This window comes from Mytilus californianus, unplaced genomic scaffold, assembly GCF_021869535.1.
Source record: "Mytilus californianus isolate M0D057914Y unplaced genomic scaffold, xbMytCali1.0.p SCAF_1, whole genome shotgun sequence".
Taxonomy (NCBI): domain Eukaryota; kingdom Metazoa; phylum Mollusca; class Bivalvia; order Mytilida; family Mytilidae; genus Mytilus; species Mytilus californianus.
Genome location: NW_026262581.1, coordinates 17,613,225 through 17,640,846, shown reverse-complemented (window position 1 = coordinate 17,640,846; position 27,622 = coordinate 17,613,225). Strand labels below are relative to the sequence as shown.

The window sequence follows — 27,622 nt, the reverse complement described above, 5'->3', positions numbered from 1 at the left end:
CAAGATGTCCATGCAAATTCACTTTCAATCTATTTTACAATACCTTGTGATAGTGTTGTTGGACTGGTTTGTGTGACTCCATTAACAACACACAGGGCACCAGTACCAGGGTAGAGAATGACATCTCCATTGACATATTCTATTACACAGTGATCCTTTTCTATTTCAATACCAGCTAGTACTATAAAAACAAGGTATGTCATATCTGAAATATTTCTTTAAATATGGCAATACAACAATACAATTCATTACTTCAAACTTACAGAAGAACATTTGAGTCATATTTAGTCACCCGTCAAGCCTTTTTGGTTTTAATGCTCCCTAAAGTTTGATGCATTTGACTTCCTGATCTTTTGTCAAGCATTCTTAATAATTTTTTTTTTAAACATGCTGAATGCACACTGAAATTAGTAACAAATATTATATATATATATATATAAACAAATCTAAATTGAAAACAACGTTCAAACCTATGATTGCGTTGGATAAAAATCGAAATTTTAAACGTGTGCATGTAAAACAAATTTCTTGGTAAAGGGGTCTAAATACAGCACAAACAACATTTTCCAAAAGACCAAAATAGTGAAAAAGTATATTTTAATGTATATTTATATATTTTATATATATATAAGTATGTCTGAACCAGTGACAACTCTACAACAGATTTATCCATCGGATCACCAGCAATGATGGTGATACATGGCTGTGTACATGCAAAAGCAAATTAACAGATCTAACATTGTTGGGCTGATGTTTAGACGAGTTATATATATATATATTCTTTATAAAATATAGACAGTGTGTTTTTCCTTCAATGTACGATGAATAATCTGTAAGAAATCGTTTTCCATACTGTTGAAAAACTAAGCATCCTACATTTTTATGATTGGAAAAGCAAAATAATAAGGATAGTTCATTTGACAAAAAGAATGAATTGATGATGTTCTGAACTTTTGTCTTAACAATCTGCATTATTTTTCATGTTACAAATGTATTTTATGCCTTGAACAATAATGAGTTCCTGGGATAATATAAAGTGACTGGTGAACAATTTATAAATTAATGTGAATACCCATACCTATATCAGGTGTAACATCAGCATCTGGTCTACCTACTGTAGTCTTCCCTTCCTGAAACATGACAATATATATCCGCAATTGTTATTTTTACTGTAATGCCATTAATGTTGTGGAAAAATAATACTACTGAAGGTATAAATGCAAGTTTTAATTGTTGTGAGGTTCATCTTATTGCATTTTTTTCATTAATCAAAATATCAACCTGTTGATTCGCGAATTTTTTATAAACTTGCTCGACAGCTGAAATATTACCTCAAATGGCGCATTGAGGTTCAATCACTGGAGAGAACAAAAATATGCATTAGAAAATAAATGGGGAATGTGTCAATGGGACACAGATGATGCCCCTGCTTGCATATAATGTTATAAAGGGACATAACTCTAGAACGGTAAAAGTGACGCTACCAAAATTTGTACTTGATCTGAGTTTTTTGGTAATAAGCATTGTGTATAAGTTGCATAACATTTGGTTGAGGCAAACTTAAGAAAGAGAACGGAAACGAAAAATTCAGCATTTTTTCATTTGTAAAGGGGCATAACTCTAGAACAGTAGAAGTGACGCCACCAAAATTCACACTTGATCTGTGTTTTGTGGTAATAAGCGTTGTGCATAAGTTTCATAACATTTGGTTGAGGCAAACTAAAGTGAGAGAACGGAAACGGAAAATTCAGCAATTTCTCCATTTGTAAAGGGGCATAACTCTAGACCAGTAAAAGTGACGCCACCAAAATTCAAACTTGAACTGTGTTTTGTGGTAATAAGCATTGTGTATAAGATTCATAACATTTGGTTGAGGCAAACTAAAGTGAGAGAATGGAAACGAAAAATTCAGCAAATTTTACATTTGTACAGGGGCATAACTCTAGAACGGTAAAAGTGACGCCATCAAAATTTATTCTTGATCTGTGTTTTGTGGTAATAAGCATTATGCATGAGTTTCATAACATTTGGTTGTGGCAAACTAAAGTTAGAGAACAGAAACCTCTTCTGGGATGTACAGACGCACAGACGGACAAGGGTAAAATTTAATGCCCCCTCCACTACGGCGGGGGCATAAAAATATTTTGCAAATATGAAATATGATACAAGAAGTGGTAGACAGTATTTTTGTATACAAACCTTAATATGGTATAACATAATACCAGTGCTACAAATATCATCATCTATACCAATCAGATGTGGGAGCTGGAAATCTAACACAACACCAAGACCTTCCTTACGTACAGCAAACATATCATTCTAGATAATTAAATACATTATATCATTAATACTGATTCATATGTAGAAATAAGGGATCAAACACAATATCCAAACTTTCTTCCGTAGAGCAATACATGTCAACCTATTTAAATTAGCATGTACATCTACCTATAAGATATCAAAGCACTGCCAACGCTGGGTGTTAGCTAATCTTACCTTATCACAAAAAGCAGCATATTCATACACGGACATTTTGTTGTCAACAATTTCTTTACAATAGTTTTATTTAAAGCAGGTATTAGAAGCTCTCTTTTCCAGAACTAAAAGGGATATGCATAGTCAGATTGACTGACTCAAAAATTATCCCCCCCAAAATTTCTTTAATTTAGAATATGTGCATCAAATATAGTGTTTAAAGTCAGGTTACAGTAAATGGGCTATATGACTGATTTTGAAAAAAATTTGGAAACAACTTTGGCTCCTTGAACTATAACTGAAAATCAAGGAAATAATGCTTTAATCTCTTTAAATTTTTTAAAAAAATATTGCTGACTAAATTCTTTAAAAATAGGTGAACATTTGTATAGAAAGCACATAAAATCGTAGAAAACATTCTTAAATTTGACTAAAAATCATCAAATCTCCAATTTCAAATCCATAGATTTTTCTTATATGGTGTTGCTAAAAATCCAAGTTTCAACTCTTTATCTTATTTATTAACATCATGCCTTAATGATCAGTAGATAATTGTAGCAAAAAAATATGGTAATTATTAAACAACAGAAGCTTTTATGTAGAAACCTTTTGTTTCAGATAGCCAAAGAGATAAAAGTTCCAGTTTTTTTAAAGACTTTTTTTTTAATCATGTGTGAGGTGAAATTTTCAAAAAATAACTGAATTGTTCTGGTAGAAACAAATATTTCATTCAATTTCACCAATTTTTTTTTTGCATATATGGTTCCATGGATGAGAATTAATTAATTTATGAAAGATTACAGGACCCTGACAATGGCAAGGCTAGCATCAAGAAATAAAAGAACATTATACTAAGGTTACCTTTAAAATAGTTCCTGTCTCATTCCATTTGCCAGCCCATTCTTCTGTTAGAACTTTAACCTGAAGTAAGAAAAAAACATTATCAACTATATTAAACTAAAAAATGTTCCCTTCAAATATAAACTTGTCAGCTTTTTATGAAAATACACTGTTCAACGGAAAAATCATACAGGACCTTTTTTTAATCATCCTATGAGTATTTACATCTGTCAACTTTAAAAGAGTTTTGCCATCATCCTTGTAAAATTAATGCCTTTTGTCTTTTTTGATAAAAGCTTCTATGCAAACAAACTTACGATATCATTGACCAAAATGTGCATGTTTTGCAATTGCAACAGCTTACAGGATTGACAAAAATATAGCATAGGTAGTTAACACACTCTGTTAATTAACCTCTGGTCTTTAAGAAAATGACACTGTCCTGTTTTATGATATAACTACTCAATGAGACACTGAGTCCTCTGTCAGCTAGCTAATTAAATTTAATTAAGTTGTGATGCCTGTCTATATTCTAAGCAGTTTTTAAAAATGGTTTAAAATCCCTCTATCTATCATAAAGTACATTAAGTAGAAAATATGATTAAATCAGTGTTTATATTGAACAGATTGAAAATATGTTTTTGATATTGAATAAATACAACATCACATGCATTTTTTTTAGTTAAAACATGTATTTTCATCTATTTAGAAGATGATGTTTTTACTGAGGTAAATTAATCAATGAGTGATAGATTTCTCTTAGAAGAAATTTAAAGGTCCCAGTGAATAAACTACACAGAGAACAATAGCTTTAGATTGTATTTATTGAATAGGACAATAGAACTGACAAAAGTTAAATAGATTGAACAATAGTGAAAAAGTTTCATTTGGTTTGCAATAAAACGACTGAGATGAATAAGAAGATGGTGAATATTTATTTTTGAATCTGCTTTTAAAAGTTATTGCTTACCCTCGCTTCATTCTCATGAAGTTTTTCTTGAACTTTAGGTGTCACAATATTATCCTGTAAATGAAAGATGCAAAATGTTTTAGAGCTAGTAAAAAATGGATAATTAATTAGAACTGTTCAACATAAATTTCAAAAGTGTGAACAAATTTGTCATAGATTGCTTAGCACATTTCTAATCAACTTTTCAGGAGTAATGCTTGTTGTGGCATACATTTTCATATGCAACTGTCCATGTATGAGATTTTACCAAAATTCATTCAAAAATCAATCAGGCAAACAAATCTTATGCAGTAAACCTGTGCTGAAGTACACTTATAAGAATTGATTAACAACAAAGTTTTGTCAATTTTCAAATGGAAAACTTTATAAAAATCATAATGTTTATTTGAGAAACTACATCATTTTTTTTGTTAAAATTATTTAACACAAATAATAACAACTTCTGCATGAGAAACAACTTACCAAACTTCCACCAAGTAGTGCTTTCAATCTTGATATCTCAGCTCTTAAGTCTCTGATTAATTTCACATTTGGATCCTAAAAAAATTTCAAAGAAATGATGAAACACTTTTCAATTCTGAGCATAATCAGTAAATCTTATCTTACACAAATGCATCATACAAAGGACCTTCATGAAGCATAAATAGATAAGCAAAAGTCAAACACTTGATATTTGATGATATCAAAATTTCAAAGTCTGAAGCATTTAAAAATGTATTACATATTATTTTTACCTCACAACAATTACAATAATGACACTACCTGTTGCTAGAATAAAACCAGTGTTAAGAAAAGTCCTAAGATAATACCTCATTGACAGTAGGTCTGTTGATGATATTCTTGGCCCTGTTGGCATATCTCAGGGTTCTAAGTGTTTCACCATAATTTACATCTGCTGGAGATATAGCTAAAAAATAGGATTCTAATTAATAAATTAGTTTTTTTAACTATTTGTGATTATGACATGTCATCACATTCTTTTTTTTTTTCGCTATCCATTTTCCATTCCTAATGAGATTTATACTTTCCATACAGACAATGGAGTTTACCACACTAACATAAACCATAATTAGACCTTTTATCTCTTTATTGTGCCTTTTTAAGACAGGAATTTCAAAGCCTATTAATGAATTTCTTCATTCAAGTTAATTACATATGCTATATTTTTAAAGCACTATTTCTGTAAGGCATATTGAGTTTGAAATGAGAGAATATTTTTTTAAGATCATTTGTTGTTTCCTTATTGGCCTTTGCCTTGTAAAGTTAAAGATGTTGTCTTCTTTACTCAATGTGGTTTTGTCTTCACTTTCAAACTATGATGAAATATTGAAAATGATATAAAAAAACTTCAAGAACTATCACTCCTACTGTAATTTGACTAAAATTAATTTCCACTGATAAAAGAAGATGTCACACTTTGTATAAAAAAACACTACAGAAGCAGTTAACTAAAAACAAAACAAGAACTAGAAAACTGACATGTCAGAAAGGGCCCTACTGGTATATTTGTGTGAGGCACAGAAGCAAATAATATACACTGATGCAAACAAAGCAATGCAACCTTGAATTTATATACTTTGGCACCAATTTGAAAAAAAGATGCCTGACAGATAAGAATTCCATTTTATTTTGACCCAAAACAAGTTTTAAATGCAAATTTTATACATGGAATCAATTTGGAATAGTATATTATACCTATTTATACAATTTTCATTGTAGTCCTAGCAGAGAAAGGACAAAAGTTATGATAAGATTTGTGATTTTTAAACAAAAACTAAATTTATTTCCCAAATTAATGTGCCAAATTTCACCAAAGTATAATATGCACATCCACATATTATAGCAAAAACTGTGCAAAATTTCATTGGCCTGCTATCTATACTTTTCAAGTTTTTGTGTTTACAAAAATTGTTGACAGCCAGACAGACAGAGTGAAAATAATGCAGGGCCATTATAAATATACATGCTCTAAGCCAACACAAAAATGACTTGAGAGTAAAGCCGTCCTTACTAGCTATCATAATGGTCCTGGCATTACCACCGATACTATCCTTCAGTAACCAGGTAATCTTAGAATCTCTGTACGGAATAAACACTTGTTTTCCTTCTTTCAAACTACAATTCTTAGCTACAAAGTAAAAGAAACAATTCATTTTCGGCATTTAAGAAAAAGTTACAGTGATAATAAAGTTAGATATTAGTAAGAAGTTATATATTATTTTATTTTACTGATCTGCACAATAATGATTGTTTTATTACAGATTATATATTTGAGTCAGTTTTGCATCTTATCTAAAATACTTGATGCACAATTTATCACTTGAATTTGCATGAAAACTTAATGTTATTAATGAACCATTTTGGTTGAGGTTTTACGTACCATGCACAGATATTTATAGACAGCAGAAAATGTACAAGAAGTGCATCATTGGTGGAAATTACTGAATATAAATTCAGTTTAAAAGTATGAAATTTGGAATAACAACTTATAATTCAAATATTTGAGGCAGTGACTTAGCATTGGATTAGAAAATTCTTTTAAACATTTTTAAGCTGGAGAGTGCAGAGCAATACTAGTTATTGAAAAGTTTCTTCAAAATTTTCTGTTGATAAGTCAAAGCGTCGAAAAAGATAAATAAATATAAAAGCTGTTTGTTATATAAATCATCACCTTTTCCATAAATGGTAAGACAAATAGAATTCCTGGAAACAAATCACTGTCAGCTGTATTATTATACATATATTTAAGATTTCATTAATTTGAATATCATCTGTTCATAAGAGTTATCTACCCTATTTGTTCATTCTTTAATTTAACTCTGTTTTAAACCCTTTTTTTATTTTGGATCAGACACACCTTACCTTTTACAAATTCTATTGCAACTCATCAGATTCATTTTAATTTAATATATGAAATATCATGGAAGTAAAATTTAATTTAAATATAAAAAGGTTTGAAATTTTTAAAAGTAATCAAGACTGCATTGATGAAATTAAACTGATATACACCATTGGCTCAATCCAAATACCTCACAACATAATTGTGCTTGAGAAAGAACTTGAATGTAAAATTTAACCATTCAGAAAGTTATGAAATGAATGTCACATGACTTGTTTTTTTTTGTTTTACAGTTTATGTAAACAATTGACTAATACCATGTAAGGTAACGATTGTTCATCAGCTTTATTTCAATATTTCACTTCAGCAAACTTACTTGATTTTTAAAATACATACCAAGAAGTGAAATGACTGTTCCCAAGGTAACCAGTGATTTGTTTATGTTTCCACCCTCTTTCAACCTTTGACCTGTGGCTCCAGATGCATCGGCATTCTCACTATGAACAGAAATATTCAAAAAAAAAAATTTATAAAGTTAATTCAAAACAAATATGTTGTACTTTGTGGATATTGTATTTTTATCAATTTTAGTGCAATTGTAAATTTTCAGTCCTAGTTTTTATTAGTAAACAACAAATAACACAATGCACCCTACCTCCTTCCTTAATGTTTTTCAAGATACAATTAATCTATTGACCTATAGTAGACTGCTAATTGTCCAGTGGCAAATATTTCATTAAAATCCAGTATGTGAATAATATACAGATAATACTTTTTTTTGACATGAAAATATTTTACCATTTACTATCTCTCTGCAAAATCCTTCTAATCCATGTTGATTTAAGGGCTGTAATGAACATATTCAAATCAAGCATTTTCAAACCTCCCTCCAAATAATCTTTGAATAGGATATCCTTCTTAACTCTATGTATAGGTGAGTTCCATATGTATGTATAAATAAGTTCATTTATTCTCTTAACAATATCATCTGAAGGATTTGACAGAGAGATAATGAGATGGTTTACAAGGCCCTCTTGGTAGTCAAAGGTTGTTAATAATCCCGTTAGTAAAAGAGGATATCAACAACTTTGTCATTGAAACCAGCATATGCTCATATCAATGGAAAACTTTTATTCGGGTAAGTATTATAATATTCTTGTTCAACAAAATCCAAAAACTAATGGATCTGAAAGCCACAATTTCTAATATGTATTGATTTCATACATTCGAACATTCATTTAAAGCAAACATAATGTTGTTAATAACTGTTGTTGTATTAAAGCTTATTGTAATAGCTTGAATTAAAAATATAGTATGAATAACACCTCAACGCAATATAGATATAAAATATGTGTCTCTTATCATTGAGAAAATATGTGTCTCGATATATTTGTTTTTGTTTATTTTTGTCAATTTTTTGTATTTGTATTTTGTAAATGTCAGCTGGTATCATTCCTGTATTGGAATTTACACCAATAAAATTATTTGATTTGATTTACATATTCTTGTTTTCACAAATTAAAGTATAATATACCTCATACAATCAGGTTATAATCATTTAACAATAATATATTTTTCCAAACTCACCTGCCTGCTAGATCTACTAGATGCAGTTTACTGGTTGTTTCACATGGTAAATCATCTATAAATTTGGCCTGAAGTAAACAAAACAGAATAAACAATTTCAATATAAAACACAAAATAAAAATTTGTAAAATAGACTGAAAAATTAGAAAATAAAGTAATTTATCCACTTTTTTTTCAATGCAATACATGATCTTGCTAAAAAATGCTCTTCAGTGATTCTGTGTAACCAATAAAGTCTTTTTATAATTAATTTTTATGAATGAAAATAGCAAATAATGAAAATGTTTTACTATAGGATGTGGAAATTAAATAAGCATTAATGTTTACTTCTAAAGTATCTTGATATGATTGGTTGTTAACCATACACCTTCTTTCAGTTCTCCGATTTAAAGTGGATTAAACTGTAGTGTTTGTAACAGACATGAAAACAAACAAATACTTCAAAAGTACTTGCATCTTGTTAAATTTGATGTTTCATGAGAGTGTATTTACTGCATCCAAAAATCCCTGAATACTTAAAACTTTGGTACCCCTATGAAATCCAGTTAGATTATAAAAATAATAATGAGTTCACAGTGCAATTTACAAAGATAAGATCACCTTTATGCGTGTCAATTTTACATGTAAATATGGCACAAACCTGTGTGAAGACCAAAGTAAATATGGCATGTGACCTACTACTGACATCATTCATCTTTGTTGTAGCTGTTACTCTGTCAAAATATAAACATGATGAAAAGGAGGAAGCATGCCTATAAAAAATATGAAATAGATATAACTTCATGATGAAAGAATAAAAATAGTTTTTACCTGGAGACAGCCTGCAGGACTTATCCAGCTATGATTTAAGGGAATCCACATTCCACATCACTGGTCTATATCAAATTATGCATATATTTATGCATTATCTTTTAATGTCTTTATCCTTTAGGGGATTTGGTATTGCTAGCAGAGGTTGATACGTCTACGTGGGATAAGTCTATTGTTAAATCTATTGACTACTTGTCTAGACTCAGGGTGGTTCAGCACTTGACGTTTTGCATAGACAATTGTTTATTATTGACCTCTAAATGTCTTTTGTTTGTTCATGTTATGGGTTGCTGCTCAATGCATTAACCCCAAATCTCCTTTTTTTATGAACTGCATATTAATTGACATTATTTTATGTTCAAAATTATTCTTATACTGTACGTACAGTGACCTATAGTAACTTCTACGTCATTTGGTCTCTGGTGGAGAGTTGTCTCATGGCCATCATACCACATTTCCTTATTTCAATGTTATAATATATCATATAAAAGTAAGACATACAATATACCTGACAGAATTGCCTCTATGCATTAGTTCCTCTACATCTTCATAATTATTTACTATGTGTTTTGACAGATCTAAAACAAAGAGATTCTGTTATTTTAATGCAGGTTGATAAAAATTGAACAAGTGAATGTTACCTTTGTCCACTAAAATTTACGAATGACAAGACTAGAGTCCCATATTTGTCAAAAAACATGTCCAGTCTCTAATATTTACAAACTAACATAAAATTGTGTATATAATCCTATATTTTTTTTAGAATTAGTGTGAATACAAATTGTTTGATCAGTGGGAAAACCAATGACATGAGAACAATAGAAAAGTAAGTCTTCATACGGAAAGTCGACAAAATCAATAATAAAAAAATAATGCAGATAACAATACTGATTAAAAGTAATTTCTAATCAACAATCTTACATTTTAAAGAATATTATTTGTTAAACTGTGCTATTAGAAATATACATGCAAATACATGGTGTTTTATTTTCATTATTTATCAAAATAATTGCATTAGAAGCTTGTTAAACTGAATTTAAAAAAAAAATATAAATCTTTGCTGCATATTAATAAAAAAAATTGGAAAAAATCATATACCAGTATATACAAAATCTAAAACTCTTTCAAGTCACCAATAATGGGATTGTTCAACATAGTCCTTAGCATGTTACAATTTCAATATAATATACCTATTTTCCACATCTTAGTTTTCAAGTACACTGGTATGCTCATTGTTACATAAACTTTCAGTATAGAAATATTGTCTTTACATGAATATAACAATTTAAAAGTTGTGCCTGTGCAGGTTAAAAAAAAATAAGGATAAATATTTTAACAAATTAGGCTTTTCGTTTAAAGAATTTTACTGTTTTTTTTTTTACAATTATAATAATAGGTCTTTTTGATTTTTGTACATACATGTGGCGTCTTCATGATGTATTCTCATTCAATGTTTACATCAGGATATGTCTGTTTGAATTTGCTAAGTAACTTAATTTCAAAAGTGTTAATTTTTGCTGCATATCAATTCATATTTTGAGTTTTTCTTCCCTGAACTTCTCTAATCTAGCTGCATACATATAAGGATAATTGACATACTCTTGTAAGGTGTACAGCATGTAGAAAAATAAATTTAGGTTGGTACGTGAGAAAAATATTCAAATAGCAACATTTGACTTAAATTTATACCAAACTCCCATAGACTACTTTTCTCATCTTTAAGAGAATGATATCATTATATTGTGATTTTGTGTTTGTAATTGAGTAGTAAATAATATAAATACTCAGACAATAAATATTTTAAAAAGGAGAAAAGACTTTTGAAACATATATTTTAAACATTTACTTGTATATTTTGATATCTTTTCACATAAAATTTAACATCATTAAAACATAAATGTATTTATATGTGTATTTACCTTGGACATAAGGTCCATCTTTTGGATGTTCTCTGACTCGTAGATTATGTACTGTCTTTGAATTTGATGATTGTTTCAACAAATCACGAACCTTTTCATTGTATATTTCCATATAGCTGAAATATAAAGTAAATCAACCTTTCATATTTCTTTAACCTTTTAAGTTTTTATTTGATGAAATAATCCTACGTTACCTCTCATGAATTCGCCGTTTCAGAATCTTATGCATTCTGGGTAATATTTTCAAAAGGGACTACACCAAAATGTTGTGATTGGTGGAAAACGTACTAAACAATGGAAATACAACCAATGATGTAACGTTATTTTCATTTTGGGGTACGAACAATGAGATTACCCATAGTCCTTTAGAATCTGAAAAGGCGAAATTTGCATTAAATCTCTCATAACATGCCTCTTGAGGAAGGTCTCAATCATAACTAACTTCAAACTCATCTGGATTGTAATTTTTTTCCATCATGATGTAGACAAATTACCCTTGTCAAAACCACCACTAAACAATATCTTACCTGACTTCTATTCTATAGTTTGTATCATCTTCTCTCATTCTACAAAATAGCTCCTACAAAAAAAAAAGATTTATCATTTATGAGTCTGAAATTTACCATATAACTTGAATAAGGAGATTATTGGAATTTGTTTCAGTTGAATTGAGTACGTGTTTACAGTAGAAAAAATAGACAATGAAACAGAATTTGAAATAATTTTTCAGTATCTATCTTTATTAAGAAGCTGTTTACTGGTCTTTACACAGGTCAGTACCAGTATGATGTTACAATCAGATCAAGCGTGTCTTTGTTGACAAATGAAATTGTTTTTAATAACAAAAAATAATGTGAAAATTGGATCAAGATAACATGTATTTCAAATTTTTTTCTGAATTTGTTTTGTAAGTCTATTCTTTTTAGGTTACATTGTACAATAAAATAGTTGTTCTCTATAACTGATGCAAAAGCATATTAACTACATAATCTGTTTTCTAGTACATTAAGTTGAAAACATAGGAATATTTCATTATGGGTATGTTTAAATATTTTGTCTTGTGCAAAAAAAGAAGCTAATTTTTTTAAAGAAATCTATTGATAGGATCCTTCCTACAAATCTACATGTATATACAAATCTTACAATTTTTTGTTAATTTTTCATCATATGAAACCACACAATACCTGACATATCCTTGGTATCAGTCCTAGATCATCCTGAAAAATATATTTGAAAAAAATTATGTGATATACTTAATTTTATATCTCATTGTCATGTACTTATAGCAGTGTGGTTTTGATAAATATCTCATTATCATGTACTTATAGCAGTGTGGTTTCGATTAATATCTCATTGTCATGTACTTATAGGAGTGTGGTTTTGATTAAAGTAGTATTGTCATGTACTTACAGCAAGTGTGGTTTTGATTAAAGTAGTATTATCATGTACTTATAGCAGTGTGGTTTTGATTAATATCTCACTGTCATGTACTTATAGCAGTGTGGTTTTGATTAATATCTCATTGTCATGTACTTATAGCAGTGTGGTTTTGATTAAAGTAGTATTGTCAGATCAAAACTTTAAATTTAAATGATTACAATCCAATGAAGGAATTTTCAACAATGAACATACAAATGTATTTAGAATTCCTATTAAACATGCAATAGCAGAACTTCATATCAAATATGACTGATATACAATGTAGGTACAGAGATCAACTTACACAGACCTTGTTAAATTTTAAAGCAAAATAAATCATTAAATTTTCATTATTTTTTTTAGTTACAGAAGCTTGTTGTAAGGTTGAAAAGATTAAATGTACACTAAGTTCTTATATATAATTCATCTAACTTCAGTTATTTAAACTGATCTACAAATGTAATAAAAAACTTAATGACTGGAATCACTCTAAGATCAAAGATTGAACACTCCAAGATTGAATCTTTTTAGTTTTTCAGTTAAGATGAATGTTTATACAATATACATTTATGTCAATAATTACTACAGCAAAACATTTAGAATCTGTATCAATTAGTCAGAGATTGCTTTAATGTCTGACAGCCTTTTTGGGACTTGATGGGGCCATTGGACATCAAAGCACAGTCCATTAAGAAAACAGCCTGCAAGTTTCTGACTCCAAAGTGTAGTAGATCCATTGTCTAGAAGACAAATCATACATTTGTTTCAAAATAAAGTTTTCTCCACAAATATGTTTTCTATTCAGAGACTAACCCCTCTAGCGAGAGTATGTCTCTTCAAATGGAAGGGGTTGAGGGAATTAAAGCTACATAAATGAAAGTGGAATTCAGTACATATTCTTGGAGCAATCCATCTATTTTACAATTTTGAGACAAAAACTTGCTGGCCCAAGACTGGGTCAGCAATTTCCAAGTTTTCTTAAGGAACTGAACTCAGATCCATAGGCCCATGCAAGTCCTCAAATAAGGCTGTCAGATGTCAGCACAGTCTTGGACTAGTCTCCCTAGGACACTATACCCAGCTCACACTATTACATTTTGATCTTCAGAATATGACAAGATCTGGTTCAAAATCCTTATAAGACAAAAAGTATCATTAAAAAGTTCACACATAATGAAAATGTGCATTAAGTTTCAAGTTCATGTGACTAAAACTTCACGGACTGGAAACTCTCATACCCATACTATCATTGACAGGACATAAAAGAAACCTCAATAAACATACAGGGTTACCCATCATAGTGTAACTCTTTCCTGATCCTGTCTGTCCATAGGCAAAAACACACGCATTGTAACCATCATAAGCTGAAGTCACCACATCTGACCCTAAACACTGGAAAACCTAAAACATAATAATTTACTGAGCTTGAGACATTCCTGCTAATAAACTGAAATTTTAGAATGTATTAGGGATGTTATATCAGAAAAGTAGAAATTTAAGTTTTCTCAAGAAGTTACTATAAACGAATTTGTTATGACTATATATAATCATCTATATATATTAAACTTATCTAAGATATGTTATCAAAAACAGGAAATAATGAAGTTTTAACCATATTTTTTTAAATGTTTTGGTCACAGAGGGACTTATTCTATGGAAAAATATTCACCAATGCATGGAACGTCATATCATTAGCATCAATTTATTGATAAATCACTGAATATTTGAACTTTTAAAAAAATCTACCAAATATATTTTAAACAATTTCCTAATCCTAACAAAATTTTAAGTACCTACCTATTAATTGAATATAAAACTTCTTTGTATAAAATATGTGGACACAAAATTAGGCACACGGTAAACTTCAATCATCTTTGCTTGTTTACAATTCAGTGAAACATTTTCAGCATTCAAGTATCTATTTAAACAAACCTGTTTTTGAGAACAATATTTAGGCTCATTTTTATCCACAGACCAAAATGAAAAGTCATATGTGAAATCCTTTATCCTCATAGCATCTTTAGCATGCCCTCCTTCTGCATTCCTTTCAGGAATCTGCAATTGAAAAGAAATTGACTTATACATGTACTGAATATATGCTAAAAAATAAATTCATCTACTTACAAAAGTTTATATCAGTCAAAAATTCTTATTTTTATTTGATTGAACAATGTCGAAAATTGAGATTATTTTCATCTGCCATGTCTGTAGAACTGACGTCATAACAAACATATAAAGCAAATTGGGTGATTGTTTTACTATTTGTTTGCAGATACTAAACAAATAAATAACCAAAAAATTCCATTTCTTCTGTTACATATAAAAATAACGTACTGTGGATTCATTTATATTTAATACATTCACTGGAAATCAATTTTCTTGGATTTCTGGTGTCAAGGTAGCAATTACAAATTCAAATACTTCACAAAATGCTAATTACTTTGATGAGAGCAAATGATAATAAGATGAAATAAAGAAACCTAAAAATAGCACATTTTTGTTGAAGCACATTTATTAACACCAATGAACATATATGAATCCACAGTAATTAGTTAAGTTAAATAAATAAAATGATATTTTCAGTTTCACTGAATCCCAAAAGTCTACCTTAAAATTCGCACAAACAGGCAGGTCCTTAGAAATGTCCAAAGAGTTGAGATGGAAAAGGTGGGGTTTTTTATTTGTTAAGAAGGGCTCTGTGTCTTTTACCTTGTGCAGTTGCCCTTCTACATTAACTGTCACATGTCAAGTGCATACATTTTCCACAATTTTGACGGACTAAAAATATGTCCTTAATCCTTTTTATATTCCGTATAAAATGAATTATCACACCTCAGGTAAAGTTAGTGACATTGTTTAACGTTGGCACATGGTGACCCCCTATAAATCCGTTTACTACTGACACTAGGACAGTAGCAAACCCAGGGTTCACCACAGAATGAAAATCAAGGGTGGGGGAGAAAGTTCATCAAATCAGAGATTTTGTGTTGCATTGTCAAATCGATTCCTTGTGCATGAATTATTAATTATATGCCTTACATGTATTTGTCATATATATATAGCTAATTTGGAAAGGGGGTCTCACACAGATTTTGTAGTTGGTCCTATTAGTGCATTTCTCCACACTTGTAGGAACATATTAAACAGGGAGAGTAAACACCTGATGTGGCTTCCCAGATTGCAGGAATATTCTGATAAATTTAATCTTAATTGTCTTATGGAAAACCACATGGTAAAAAGGTCTAAAAAGATAAAGAAATTAATAATAAAAAAAAATATTCAGTCACAGAATTTCAGTCATTTCCACCAAATTAAGCCTATCTAGCAGTTTATAAAATCATATGTGTTATGTATAATTTTATTAAATTAACTCCCCTCTTTTCCAATACAGGAATTATATATCCAGTTTTACTCTTTTCTTACTTTAAATGAGTTTTAAGATAAGGAAACTCCTATCCCAGATCTAACTGTCTAAAAATAACCAGACAATGTTTGTCTGTTATTTAGGTATTCCCCAGTATTTTCCTGCCAAAAGAGATTATGTGACATTGTTGTCAACAAAAGGACCATGTGGTCAGGCAATCCATTTGTTTTCTGGACTACTGCTTTTATTAATCTAGTTAGGATATAAACATTCCATTTAAGGTATAGTCAAACATATGCATTTATAAAATAACTGTAGTTTGCAAACAAGTTTTACTTTTCAAATTGAAGAAACTGGGTCATGATCGTTCATTGGTTGTTACATATACCTTGTTCCAACCACGCGAGACCATGTAAATAATATAATCAGCTGTCAGTGTACATCCCTTGAGGCAATTAACAATAATTCGACTTCTTAATTGCCACTGACATGATAATTGGATTAGGGATATCTGTGTGGCGGACAATAAAATAAGCATGGCGCTGGGAATTTTAACGTGGTGCTAGAAATTTTAGCGTGGCGCACCGCCATCCTTTAATAGGTTGTGGTGATCCCTGAAACCATATAACTTATAATAAAATACTTGCCTTAGGATTGGTGATTGTTGTTTTCCCTCCATTCATGGACACTATAAATTTGCTATCTAGATCAATTTCCCTATTAAAATAAATTGCATAATTTAAAAAAATACCAATTAAAATTTTACAGTGTTAAATTTGATGTCTAATAGTTAGATATGTAACAGGATTGAAAGCTTTTTTGATTACTTTGCATTTAAACAACCAAATCTCTCTCATGGTACGGTGCAAATGGTCCTGGGATAGACTACCACTGAGTCAAATCAATGACTTTTAAACTGTAGCTTCTCTGCAAACTACTTTGTTTTGAGCCATAAAATATGTCCAGATAGGGCGAAAATTGCCTGAACTAGCACTTTAATTTCTAATCCAGTGTGTTTGTCTTGAAAAAACATGGTATATTCATTTACATGCCATTGTCTTGAAACTGCATGAAATATGTGTCACTGGACAGGAAGCAGTCATTAATAAATTTATTTATCATTCTATTGATACACAAAAAAAAAACAGCTAACACAAAAGGTTCTCAATTGGTACCTTTGGGAAAGGTTTTCCAGCAGTACCTCTCTCGAGACCAAAATGTACCAATTAACCAGGCTACAATCATGACAATGTATCTCAATGCCTGATCAGGTGTCACCATAAATTATTTGATATGGCATGCATACAGGGCTTAAGGGAATATTTGACCTAAGCTGTATTGTTGCTAACTGTGCTTCCCTCTTGAAATATTTACTTATTTACTTGCAAATACAACAAAATGTGGATGCTTCAAGATTCAAACAATACATAAATATTCATGATGATTAAAGATTTCATGAATTTTGTATCTTCACAACTGCTTATGACAAATGACTAGGCAGTGATAATGAGAAATCTGATTTTTGCTGATCCAGTAATCCTTTTACACATCCTGATAGCTACCTCCGATCCAATAAAGCAAGGACTTATCTTTTCATGTGAGGTCAAACTAAAGGAGGTCAAAATGATTAGTAAAGAGAAAGGAAATCTTTCAAAATGAAAAGTTGCAGAATATGTTTTTTTCAAGTCATATAAACTCTGGGAAAAATCTGAATTTCACCTAGATTTTATGCATCATCATTAGTATAAATGAAGGGTTCTGGATACTTGTAAAAAAGCAAACCAAATACAAAATTTTGGACTTAATTCACTTTAGATTAATTATTTAAAAAGTCAAGTGAACCAACACCTTCTGGCGTTTCAAGCTGGTACAGTCATTAACAGACACCAAATTATGCTTATTGTCTTAAGACCTCGTGAATCCAAACTAAAATAAGACATCAACATCCTGGTAATGGCCAGGAAATTATTTTATTGTCGTGCTTGACATGTTTCCCATTTTTCATGTTTAGAGTGGAGTCTTCAGGACAATATAAAGATAGGAAACAAACACTTAAGTACATAAAATTAGGTTCATGTGGGTTTCATCCTCTGTTAACATCTGTCTGTTTATCCTATAATAGATACATGTAGCCTTTTCACCTATTTTTAAGTTTTTTTGAACTGCAGTTAAAATGCATTGGCATACACAGATTTGTAATTCCGTAATACAGATGGATTTTATTTTATTTTTTGTTGTTTCACTGTTGTCTGATGAAAATGTGGCTTACAAAAATTCTTACCACCACACAAACTGTTCTTTATGGGAGACTACTGAAATTTAATCAAACTTATTTTATGAGTGCTGAAATAGTCAAATCTATGGTGTACGGGAGGCAACTATTGATTTTCATCTCATTATAGACAGGAAAAACATTGGTTTGAAAGAAAAAAACTGTCTTACGGAAACGCACAAACAGAAAAATTTAAGAAAATTCCCATGTTTTCACAACATTATCCCTAAACATTTGAGTTATATTTGAGCAAGTTACCTTGTGCAAAAAATTCAGGAATTTTTTTAAATATCCATTGTAAATGAATGCCAACTTGAAAGATGAATTTCAAAGGTAGTTATTGTTTCAACTGTATGCCGGTACTCAAGCACATTGATAAGCCAACTAGTGCTGAGAAAGCATGACAATCCGGAATTTGTAAGTCACTGGCAACAAAAACTTCTAAAATATAATTATTCCCTTTTTGCCACCAAGTGATAACTGTAATTGTCCGGTAATTCTGCACGTCCAGTAAACCCGCCCACTCCAATTTACTTCTGTAATTGTCACTTCCCTGAATATTTCGTCTGCTATTTTATTCATAGGAACTATACTTATCATCACTGCATGTCAAATTTTAAAGAAAAATCCTTTATTACGAAAATATCTAGTGATATTTATAATACAATTCCTAAAGCTACCGATAATCATATTATTGCTTACAAAACTCCTTTCTGACTTGAAATTTATTATTTTTTCGATTGTCTGGAATCCCTCTTTAAGTGGTCTATTAATAGATCACCTTTTCCTTTCATAAATATGTGATAAACTGGCCCTCCATACATATTTACTGCACATGGGCAGATTTACCAGACAAACATATTTCCGATAAAAACACAGATGACCCACTTGTTTTGTTGTTTTTAAAATTTATTTCAGATATTTTTTGGGAAATGAGATAAACTGCTCAAAATTGATTTGCCAGTGAATCGATTTATATTAAATTTTATACAATTTGTATATAATTAAGCAGAAATACATATGATCAAAGCCTTGTGTGGGCGGATTTACCGGACTACATCGTACATGTAGGACAACTATATTAGTGTAATAGTCCCAGGTTTGTCAAAAGATTCATAGGGCATTCAGAAGGTAATCTAATAAAAAAAAATGCCTTCCGAGACATCATAATTTATTTGAATAATCATTTTGATGCATAGCCATAAACAAATTATTTGTGAATGCATTCTATTATAATAAACCGATTGTTTTAACTTTTTTGACTGTAGAACAACCATTACAGGGATTTGTTGAATATGTCATATAGTCCTGATTCACTCCTCTGTTTGAGGAAATATTAATGTATGTTATCTTCTGAACTGTGTGTGCAAACTTTTCATATTTTTTTGGGTTTCAGTTAAGTCTATTGGTATTAAACCTTTTAAAGACAAAGACGCCGTCAAAGAGGACACTTTTTTTAAATAAAACTTCAGATCTGTTCGTGGCAAATAATTTCAAAATACCTATTATTAAAAGGTCTAACTCGGACTGCTACTTTGACGGAAGTCATTTTCGATCCTTTCTAAGTTTCTACGAAATAATTCCTTATTTTCACCTGTCTATGACAGGTATTATGATCAAAACATCCTGACAAAAATGTCATCAAGTGAATGATAAGATCAGAGAAGTATCGAAAAAAAAATACAACACGGGGGAGGTAACTATTTTCCCGCGGTTTTAATGGGGTATGTCTATTCACCGAACACCAAACACAATATTATTGACATAGTTCTACCAGAGACATATAAACACATGTGTATATATGTCTCTGGTTCTACAAATGATATGCCTGAGGGTATGGATGCGGTTAACAGAATAGAGAATAATGAGCCAAAATCTACAGAAAAATAAGGCAAAAAAATAAAGAATAGAGAATAATGGGCAAAATATAAAGAATAAAGAATATGACATATAAAATTAAAGAATACAGAAATGTATGTTAAGCCGTAATTGATTTTTCCCCTTCACTTTTCAATTAACATCTTGTAGTAGATAATTGAATGTTTCTTCGGATGGATTTCATTCAAATGAACCTTTAGTTATAATATGACTTCATTGAAATTATGCTAAACCACAAACAAATAGAAATATTTTTTATTTCTTTATCTTCAATCTTTATATAGCACATTTTATTGTTATTATGCTGGGATATATATATATATCACTTATGTATTTTTCCAAGTTAATTGCGATTAATCACGATAGAAGATTATACACCGTTTACTTTAATCATTTTATCACAGACGCGTGCTAAGCTATATTTATTATATACAGAATTCATCATACATCTTGGTTGTTTAGTTATACGTCCTTGGTATATACAAGGAATTTATATATAGTAACATCATTACTATATAAATCCTTGGGATACATAAGCTGTATTTTTGAAAAACCTTTCGGAATTTTCGGTCCTCAATTCAGTTTTCAGCTTGATTTGGCCTAATTTTTTTCTCTGTAATTTGGAAAAAAATAAACGTAAGAAATAGTTGTTATTAAGTGAACTACAATTTTAGATTCTTTTTAAATACTGATAGTCCTTAAAAGGGACATTTTAGGATCTAACCAAGTTGATGCATTAGTAGAATTTGTATTCATCCTCATCACCGCTATATTCTGGTATAATATGTCAAACCGGGGTTTCTAATTTTCAAAATATTAATCACTTGTATTTGTTTGTAAAACGCCAAGGAAGGGGAACGTGAAACTAAAATACATAATGGCATGAAGACCACAAAATAAAAAAAAATAGATTGTATATTGAAAAAAAGAAAGAAATCTATACAGAACAAATAAAAGGACTGTCTTTAATCATATACAGACATTTTAAAGCTGAAACAGGTAATGATATTTTTTAGACAATAAACGACACATACATAGAAACAGATGGTTAATGTATTCTCCCTTCATTATTCTGTAAAATTAAAACAGCCTTGGTTACTTCAATAGTGGGGCGGATGACACGCGTTTGGGATGTGGGATATAGAAGGCAAAATAAAGTTCAGGTGTGTGATAAAGGGGGTTAAAAAGTGGGGACGAAGGATACGGGATATCCTCGCAGGCAATACCCTAAAATAAAGCAATGGGGTATTGAGAATTTACTCGGAAACCAAACATATACTTTACGACACTTACTAGGGATGATATGCTTGACAATCATTTGTCCTTTGTATGCTACTTTCGGATTTCAACCAAAAGTGAGTATCAGAATCCTTCGTTACAGTATTCAACTTACAAGAAACAACGTTATATTACTGGCAATGTAAAAACAAAGCGAACCCTTCTTTTCAAATAACTAATTACTCCATGTCCAAAACTCAAGGAACGTTTTTATACCAAATGACTAATCAGTATTTTGTTAGCAATCAAAATGGGGCTTCAGAGTTAGTGTCAAAACTACTAACTCTAGTGGCGGTGCGAATCCAATGTGTTTTCTCAAAAACAAAATCCCCAAAATTGCTAGAGTTCAACAATCATAGCCATACCCCCTTGCAATTTTTCTATCATGTAACTGGGATTACTATAATACCAGCCCGTCTGACGTAGTATTCCCAATTCTTAAATTAAAAGACTGACTGAAAAACATATCTAGATTCCTTCTTCACTTCGTATAAAAATAGACAAAAGATAAACGCAGATATTGTTTACGAAGTAAAAGAGGCCCCCCTTTTGTGGGAAAAATTTGGTTGATTAATTTAGGGAATCACTGAAGCTTGACTGGAGCGGGCCCCTCTTAGGCAGTCAGTGGGCCCCCTCTTATGAAAATTTCTGGATCCGCCACTGAATCATTGTTGTTATGTTTGGTGGACATGTTTTATCAACAGAAAACCGATTTTCCTAGAAAGGAACTAACTGTGATCTCTTCTTATCGATTTGTTCCGTTATTCGCGATCGCACGAGACAGATTTCGTATTGCAATAAAAAAATGATCTTGAACTTTACCTTCAACTTTATATATAAAATTATTTCACTACATAATTTAAAGTGTGGCGAGAATTTTGACCGCAACTTGAAATAAAATATAATAATAATATTATTGCCATTAAATTGCCACAATTCTGTGATTGAAATTGTATAATGCATGAGCATTTTAGTATCTTAAAAAGCCACACGCTTGATATTTTCACAGACTGAAGAGTGTTGCGAAAGGGTTGCAAATATAGAAACCTCGATGGTGATAATTTAGCATATGAGATAAAGTAAAGTAATCCTTATTTGAAGTCAGGATTCCATTTATATAATCAACATAGAACATAATACAAGTCTTGTCGAATCCCAAATACATAATTCATATACCGTTTGTAAATGTCAGAAATATGTATTTAATTATTTTTTTAATGTTAAAAAATTGTCAAAATGTTTGAAAATTGTAGTTTTTAGGAATCTTAAAAAAAAATAATTCGACTATGTATTCATTCATGCTGTTCGAACCTCAAAGTTCTAATTACGCATGAACTATGTGCCACTGGATGTTAAGCAAACAACAAGCAACACATTGATCAAGCAATCATTGATATTTTGTTTATTTACCTGTGTAAATAACATGTGATGCCTTTAAAAGATATATAAATAGACATCGGTTCGTTGGCTTTACCGGGTCGATAACTTCATTTCGTTAAAGATCTAAAACATGGCTGCTCTATATTTGTTCCTGTTATTTTATTGCTCTTTATTAACGTTCGGCCAGAGATATCAACCAACCTGGGAGTCTTTGGAAAGCCGACCTCTTCCGGACTGGTACGACGAAGCAAAGCTTGGCATATTTATGCACTGGGGAGTTTTCTCGGTTCCTAGTTACAGTGCAGTATGGTTCTGGAATTATTGGAAAAATGGACACCGAGACATTGTCGACTTTATGAAGCGGAATTATCGCCCTGATTTTACATATGCCGACTTTGCAGCAGACTTCAAAGCAGAATTTTATGATCCTAAAAGATGGGCAGCAATACTAGAAGCCTCTGGAGCTAAATATGTTGTTTTAGTTTCGAAACACCATGAGGGATTTACCAACTGGCCGTCTAATTATTCTTGGAACTGGAATTCTTATGACGTTGGTCCACACAGGGACCTTGTGGGGGAACTGGCCGATGCTATTCGCTATACAACAAATCTGCGATTTGGACTTTATCATTCTTTGTTAGAATGGTATAACCCTTTATATCTTAGAGACAAAGCAAACAATTTTACAACACAAGATTTTGTGAAATTTAAATCGATGCCTGAATTATATGAGCTTGTGAATAGATATAAACCCGAAGTAGTTTGGTCGGACGGAGAATGGGAAGCATCAGACACATATTGGACGTCAAAGGAATTCATAGCTTGGCTGTACAATGACAGTCCAGTGAAGGACACGGTTGTCACTAATGACCGCTGGGGCAAAGGCGACATGTGTCATCATGGTGGATACTTCACGTGCCATGATAAATACCTTCCTACAACTCTCCAGAAAAGAAAGTTCGAAAATTCATGGACAATAGACAAAAACCATTGGGGATTCCGAAGAGATGCACGAATAGAGGACTTTTATTCATCACAGGAGCTTATTGCAACGTTTGCACAAACTGTAAGCTGTGGAGGTAATATGCTTATGAACATTGGACCAACTAGTTATGGAACTTTTCAACCAGTTTATGAAGAAAGACTTATTCAGTTTGGAAAATGGATGAGAATAAACGGTGAAGCCATCTATAGTTCAAAACCGTGGACAGCTCAACAAGACAATGCCACTAAGGCATGTTGGTATACCATGAAAAAGACTGAAACGGGAACAAATGTTTATGCAATTTTAGTGGAGTGGCCTGATACAAACTATTTGTATTTAAAGGCACCTATCACCAGTAGCAGCACATTGATAACAATGTTAGGGTATCAAGATTATAGCTTTAGATATACAAAAGTGCAGCCGTCTGGTGTGAATATAACATTGCCAAATATATCTTTTGCGAACATTCCAAGCACTGATGCTTGGGTTTTTAAGATGACTGATATAGCGAATTAGAACGGCCAATGTTGTTGGAATAACAATAATACTCATATTCGAATCCTCTACATAATCTGAGTAAAGTGTGCAATCAAACGTATTCATGATAGAACAAACTGAGACTGATACAATGAAGTTATCAACAGGATTTGGATTTATATTTTTTTCATTTCATAAATGTTATTTTGAACAATTTTCATACAGATATCTGTGTTATGCTTGAACTTTATCTTTTTTATATATACTTGTGACTGCTTTTTCTGTTACATTGTGTAACAGTGGTCACAGCTTGGGACAAGCAACACAAGAACTATAGTAGTGTAAAATGAGTCACTTGAGTTGTTTAAACGTATGTTTCTTTAAATTGTTATCACTGTATATATGTAAATAATCATGAAAGTATTAAGGTATTGATTGGATACGTAATTACTTTTATCGATGAGTATGTTTTTTTCATTCATTCATATGTATATGTATTTATTGATATATTTTTTTTACCATAATTTATATTATACAAATTTGTTTTAGTATTTCTAATAAACTGTCACAAATCTGTTGATAATATTTGAATTATCTATCCAATATGTAGTCACTAGGCCCTGTGTCACTCATCGGCACTTGTCCGTCATATTTCTTTAAAAATTATTGTTTGTTATAACTCGGGTCGTTGATTTTCTCGTTTGTCATTTTTGTCATGTCGGTACCTTTTATAGCTGACTATGCGGAACGGACTTTGTTTATTATTGGAGGCCGTACGGTGACATGTAGTTGTTTACATCCACGCCATTTTGGACTTTGTAGATAGTTGTCTGATTGGCAAGCATACCACACCTCCTTATTTTTAAATTCTATCCCACGTGCCATTTTAAAGCACACTTTCTAATAATAGTACATGAATTCAGAGCTCCAGATAAGAATTCACAAATTGGGGTTTTTACCCACCATTTTTTTATGTAATTGGGTGATAAAGTTTTTTAATTGCATTATCAATTCCAATTCACCCCTCAAGCAAATATCAAATTGGGTTTTTCACCACCAAGCTCCTATATGTATTGGGTTTTTTCATCAACACAATATTGAATATTTAGGCAATGCCATGTTATAATCACATTATATCAACCCCAGATGTGTTTCCATCTTAAATGTGTTTCTTTCTTTGTAGAATATGTGCTAGCTGTTTTATTGGGTTTATTCACTGACGAGCAATTGTACATTTAATTTGTGTCCCGTTTTAAACGTTCTGTCAGTTTTGTATTTTCTCAAAACTTATGTAAACTGCAGCTGGTGTCACTAGTTGGACAGGAACTAATTGCCTTTCTAGATCCCATATGATCACCCTAGCTACAGTTTAATTATAGTTGGGGTAGGTGTGGCTAAGTGTTTAGATTTTTGTGAAATATATGTGAAATTTAGGTGCTGTAAGAAAGTTTTGCCAGTCCTTTCACCTATTTGCCAGATCTACTTTTTAATAAAAATAAAAAGTAGTTTCCAGATTTAAGATATACCCCAAAACCTTGAGGTTTATAGGGTGGTGTATAATGACGGAGACCACATTCAACTTAAATTTACAAATAATTCTGCAACATCAAGTAAATAAATGACAATGTTATACTGCACTTGCCAATAAGACAACTATCTTAAGCATCTAGAACAATTAGACCAAAACATAGAAAGTGTCAAGCTACATTGACGTAAAAAACGGATATGTGTATTCACTCATCAACTAAAATGAAAAAAAATAATGTATAAACTGTTTTCGTTTAATTCAATTTACATAAATCTGGGTTAAGTTGTCCCTTATCAGAACTTTTGGTTTCGATGCTTTCAAACTACATATCATGTCATAATTGATTTGGCCTTTCACTTTTTATTCCAACTGATTTCGTTTTTGACGGAACCCCGTGTTTATCGCTCTAGCAAATGTTCTCGTTATGGTACGCAAACACGCCCGTGCGTTCAATGGCCGCTTCCTAAAATCACTAGCTGAGTCTTGTTATCATCATAACTTTCCCTCAGCTATCAAAAAGAATCCGAAAACATGCTTCTATTCAATATTTTTACCGGACGTTTACTTTCGTTTTAATTCATTGTATGTTATGATAAGTCCCGAGCAATTCGAAAAAATATGACAGCATGTCACACGCTAATTGGATAAACGCCGAGAAGATCGAAATGTTTTCATAAACACGTGTACCTTTTGAGCAACGGAAAATTCCAACAGGGACCCATTACAGCTACTTGATGCAGGGCTCTATTTTTAGAACGAAAGGACATTTCCAATTATAAATATTATAAAAATAGATTTACGCGACGACTGTAATCAAGTAAGGGTAAATAACGCAAACGATAGCGAATAAAAGCGTTAAGAACCCATGTTTTTGGCATATAATTGGGTTTTCCTTTGAATTAATTGGGTTTTTGAACCCTGCAATGGGCAATTGCATTGGGTTTTTAATTATTTTTATTGCGTGATCACGCAAATACGCAGCTTATCTGGAGCTCTGCATGAATATCGAAATATTTATGAATATGGCATTGACATCTTTGTTAGCCTCTGTTGAATTCATTCGAAATTTGTCCAGATGACTTGACTTTGTTTTGTTGATTGTCATTTGCCTAACGCGGATTGCAAGTGTTTAATGCGATTCCATGACGAGAACAAGTTAAAAAATAATAAATAATGTTCTGGAAAATGATTAGGTCGAGATGACGGGCAGAAATTTGACCTGCACGTGTGAAGGATGGTATTTTGGTTAGGACAGACATTTTATTTGAAACAGGTCACTTATGGTCCATAAAAGAATTGTTGCTAGGGTTATAATCATGTATTCTTATGACTGTCATAGATTGTGCTTTATCATAAGATATAACATATTATTTGCAACACCACGGGTGCCACAAGTAGAGCAGGAACTGTTTATCAATCCTTAGTTTTTCTAAAAAGCTTAATTCACTTCATATATATAAATAAGAAGATGTGGTATGAGTGCCAATGAGACAACTCTCCATCCAAGTCACAATGTGTAAAAAGTAAACAATCACAGGTCAAAGTATTGCCTTCAACACGGAGCCTTGGCTCACACCGAACAACAAGCTATAAAGGGCCCC

General features: G+C 31.3%; 2 protein-coding genes across 2 annotated transcripts in view; one reads left to right on the top strand and one right to left on the bottom strand.

Annotated features, from left to right (window-relative positions):
• LOC127699994 (kinesin-like protein KIF16B) overlaps nt 1–20,141 on the bottom strand; it is a 42,554-nt gene extending 22,413 nt beyond the window's left edge. Inside the window, exons 1-19 of the mRNA XM_052203413.1 lie at nt 19,998–20,141; nt 16,871–16,940; nt 14,792–14,914; nt 14,144–14,260; nt 12,625–12,657; nt 11,968–12,020; nt 11,441–11,556; nt 10,030–10,099; nt 9,352–9,424; nt 8,712–8,779; nt 7,521–7,621; nt 6,297–6,413; nt 5,095–5,192; nt 4,748–4,822; nt 4,286–4,339; nt 3,337–3,396; nt 2,200–2,319; nt 1,079–1,130; nt 44–181 (exon numbers count right to left, since the gene is read on the bottom strand). Of these exons, the coding sequence (XP_052059373.1) occupies nt 44–181; nt 1,079–1,130; nt 2,200–2,319; nt 3,337–3,396; nt 4,286–4,339; nt 4,748–4,822; nt 5,095–5,192; nt 6,297–6,413; nt 7,521–7,621; nt 8,712–8,779; nt 9,352–9,424; nt 10,030–10,099; nt 11,441–11,556; nt 11,968–12,020; nt 12,625–12,657; nt 14,144–14,260; nt 14,792–14,914; nt 16,871–16,940; nt 19,998–20,044 (1,585 nt within the window). The 5' untranslated portion in view covers nt 20,045–20,141. The remainder of the gene's footprint in view (nt 1–43; nt 182–1,078; nt 1,131–2,199; nt 2,320–3,336; nt 3,397–4,285; nt 4,340–4,747; nt 4,823–5,094; nt 5,193–6,296; nt 6,414–7,520; nt 7,622–8,711; nt 8,780–9,351; nt 9,425–10,029; nt 10,100–11,440; nt 11,557–11,967; nt 12,021–12,624; nt 12,658–14,143; nt 14,261–14,791; nt 14,915–16,870; nt 16,941–19,997) is intronic.
• A 2,976-nt stretch (nt 20,142–23,117) lies between these two features.
• Nucleotides 23,118–25,070, top strand: LOC127700304 (alpha-L-fucosidase-like). Its single transcript, XM_052203721.1, has one exon. It carries the CDS (start codon nt 23,162–23,164, stop codon nt 24,530–24,532), a length of 1,371 nt encoding a protein of 456 aa, XP_052059681.1. The 5' UTR covers nt 23,118–23,161; the 3' UTR covers nt 24,533–25,070.
• The last annotated feature ends 2,552 nt before the right edge of the window (nt 25,071–27,622 follow it).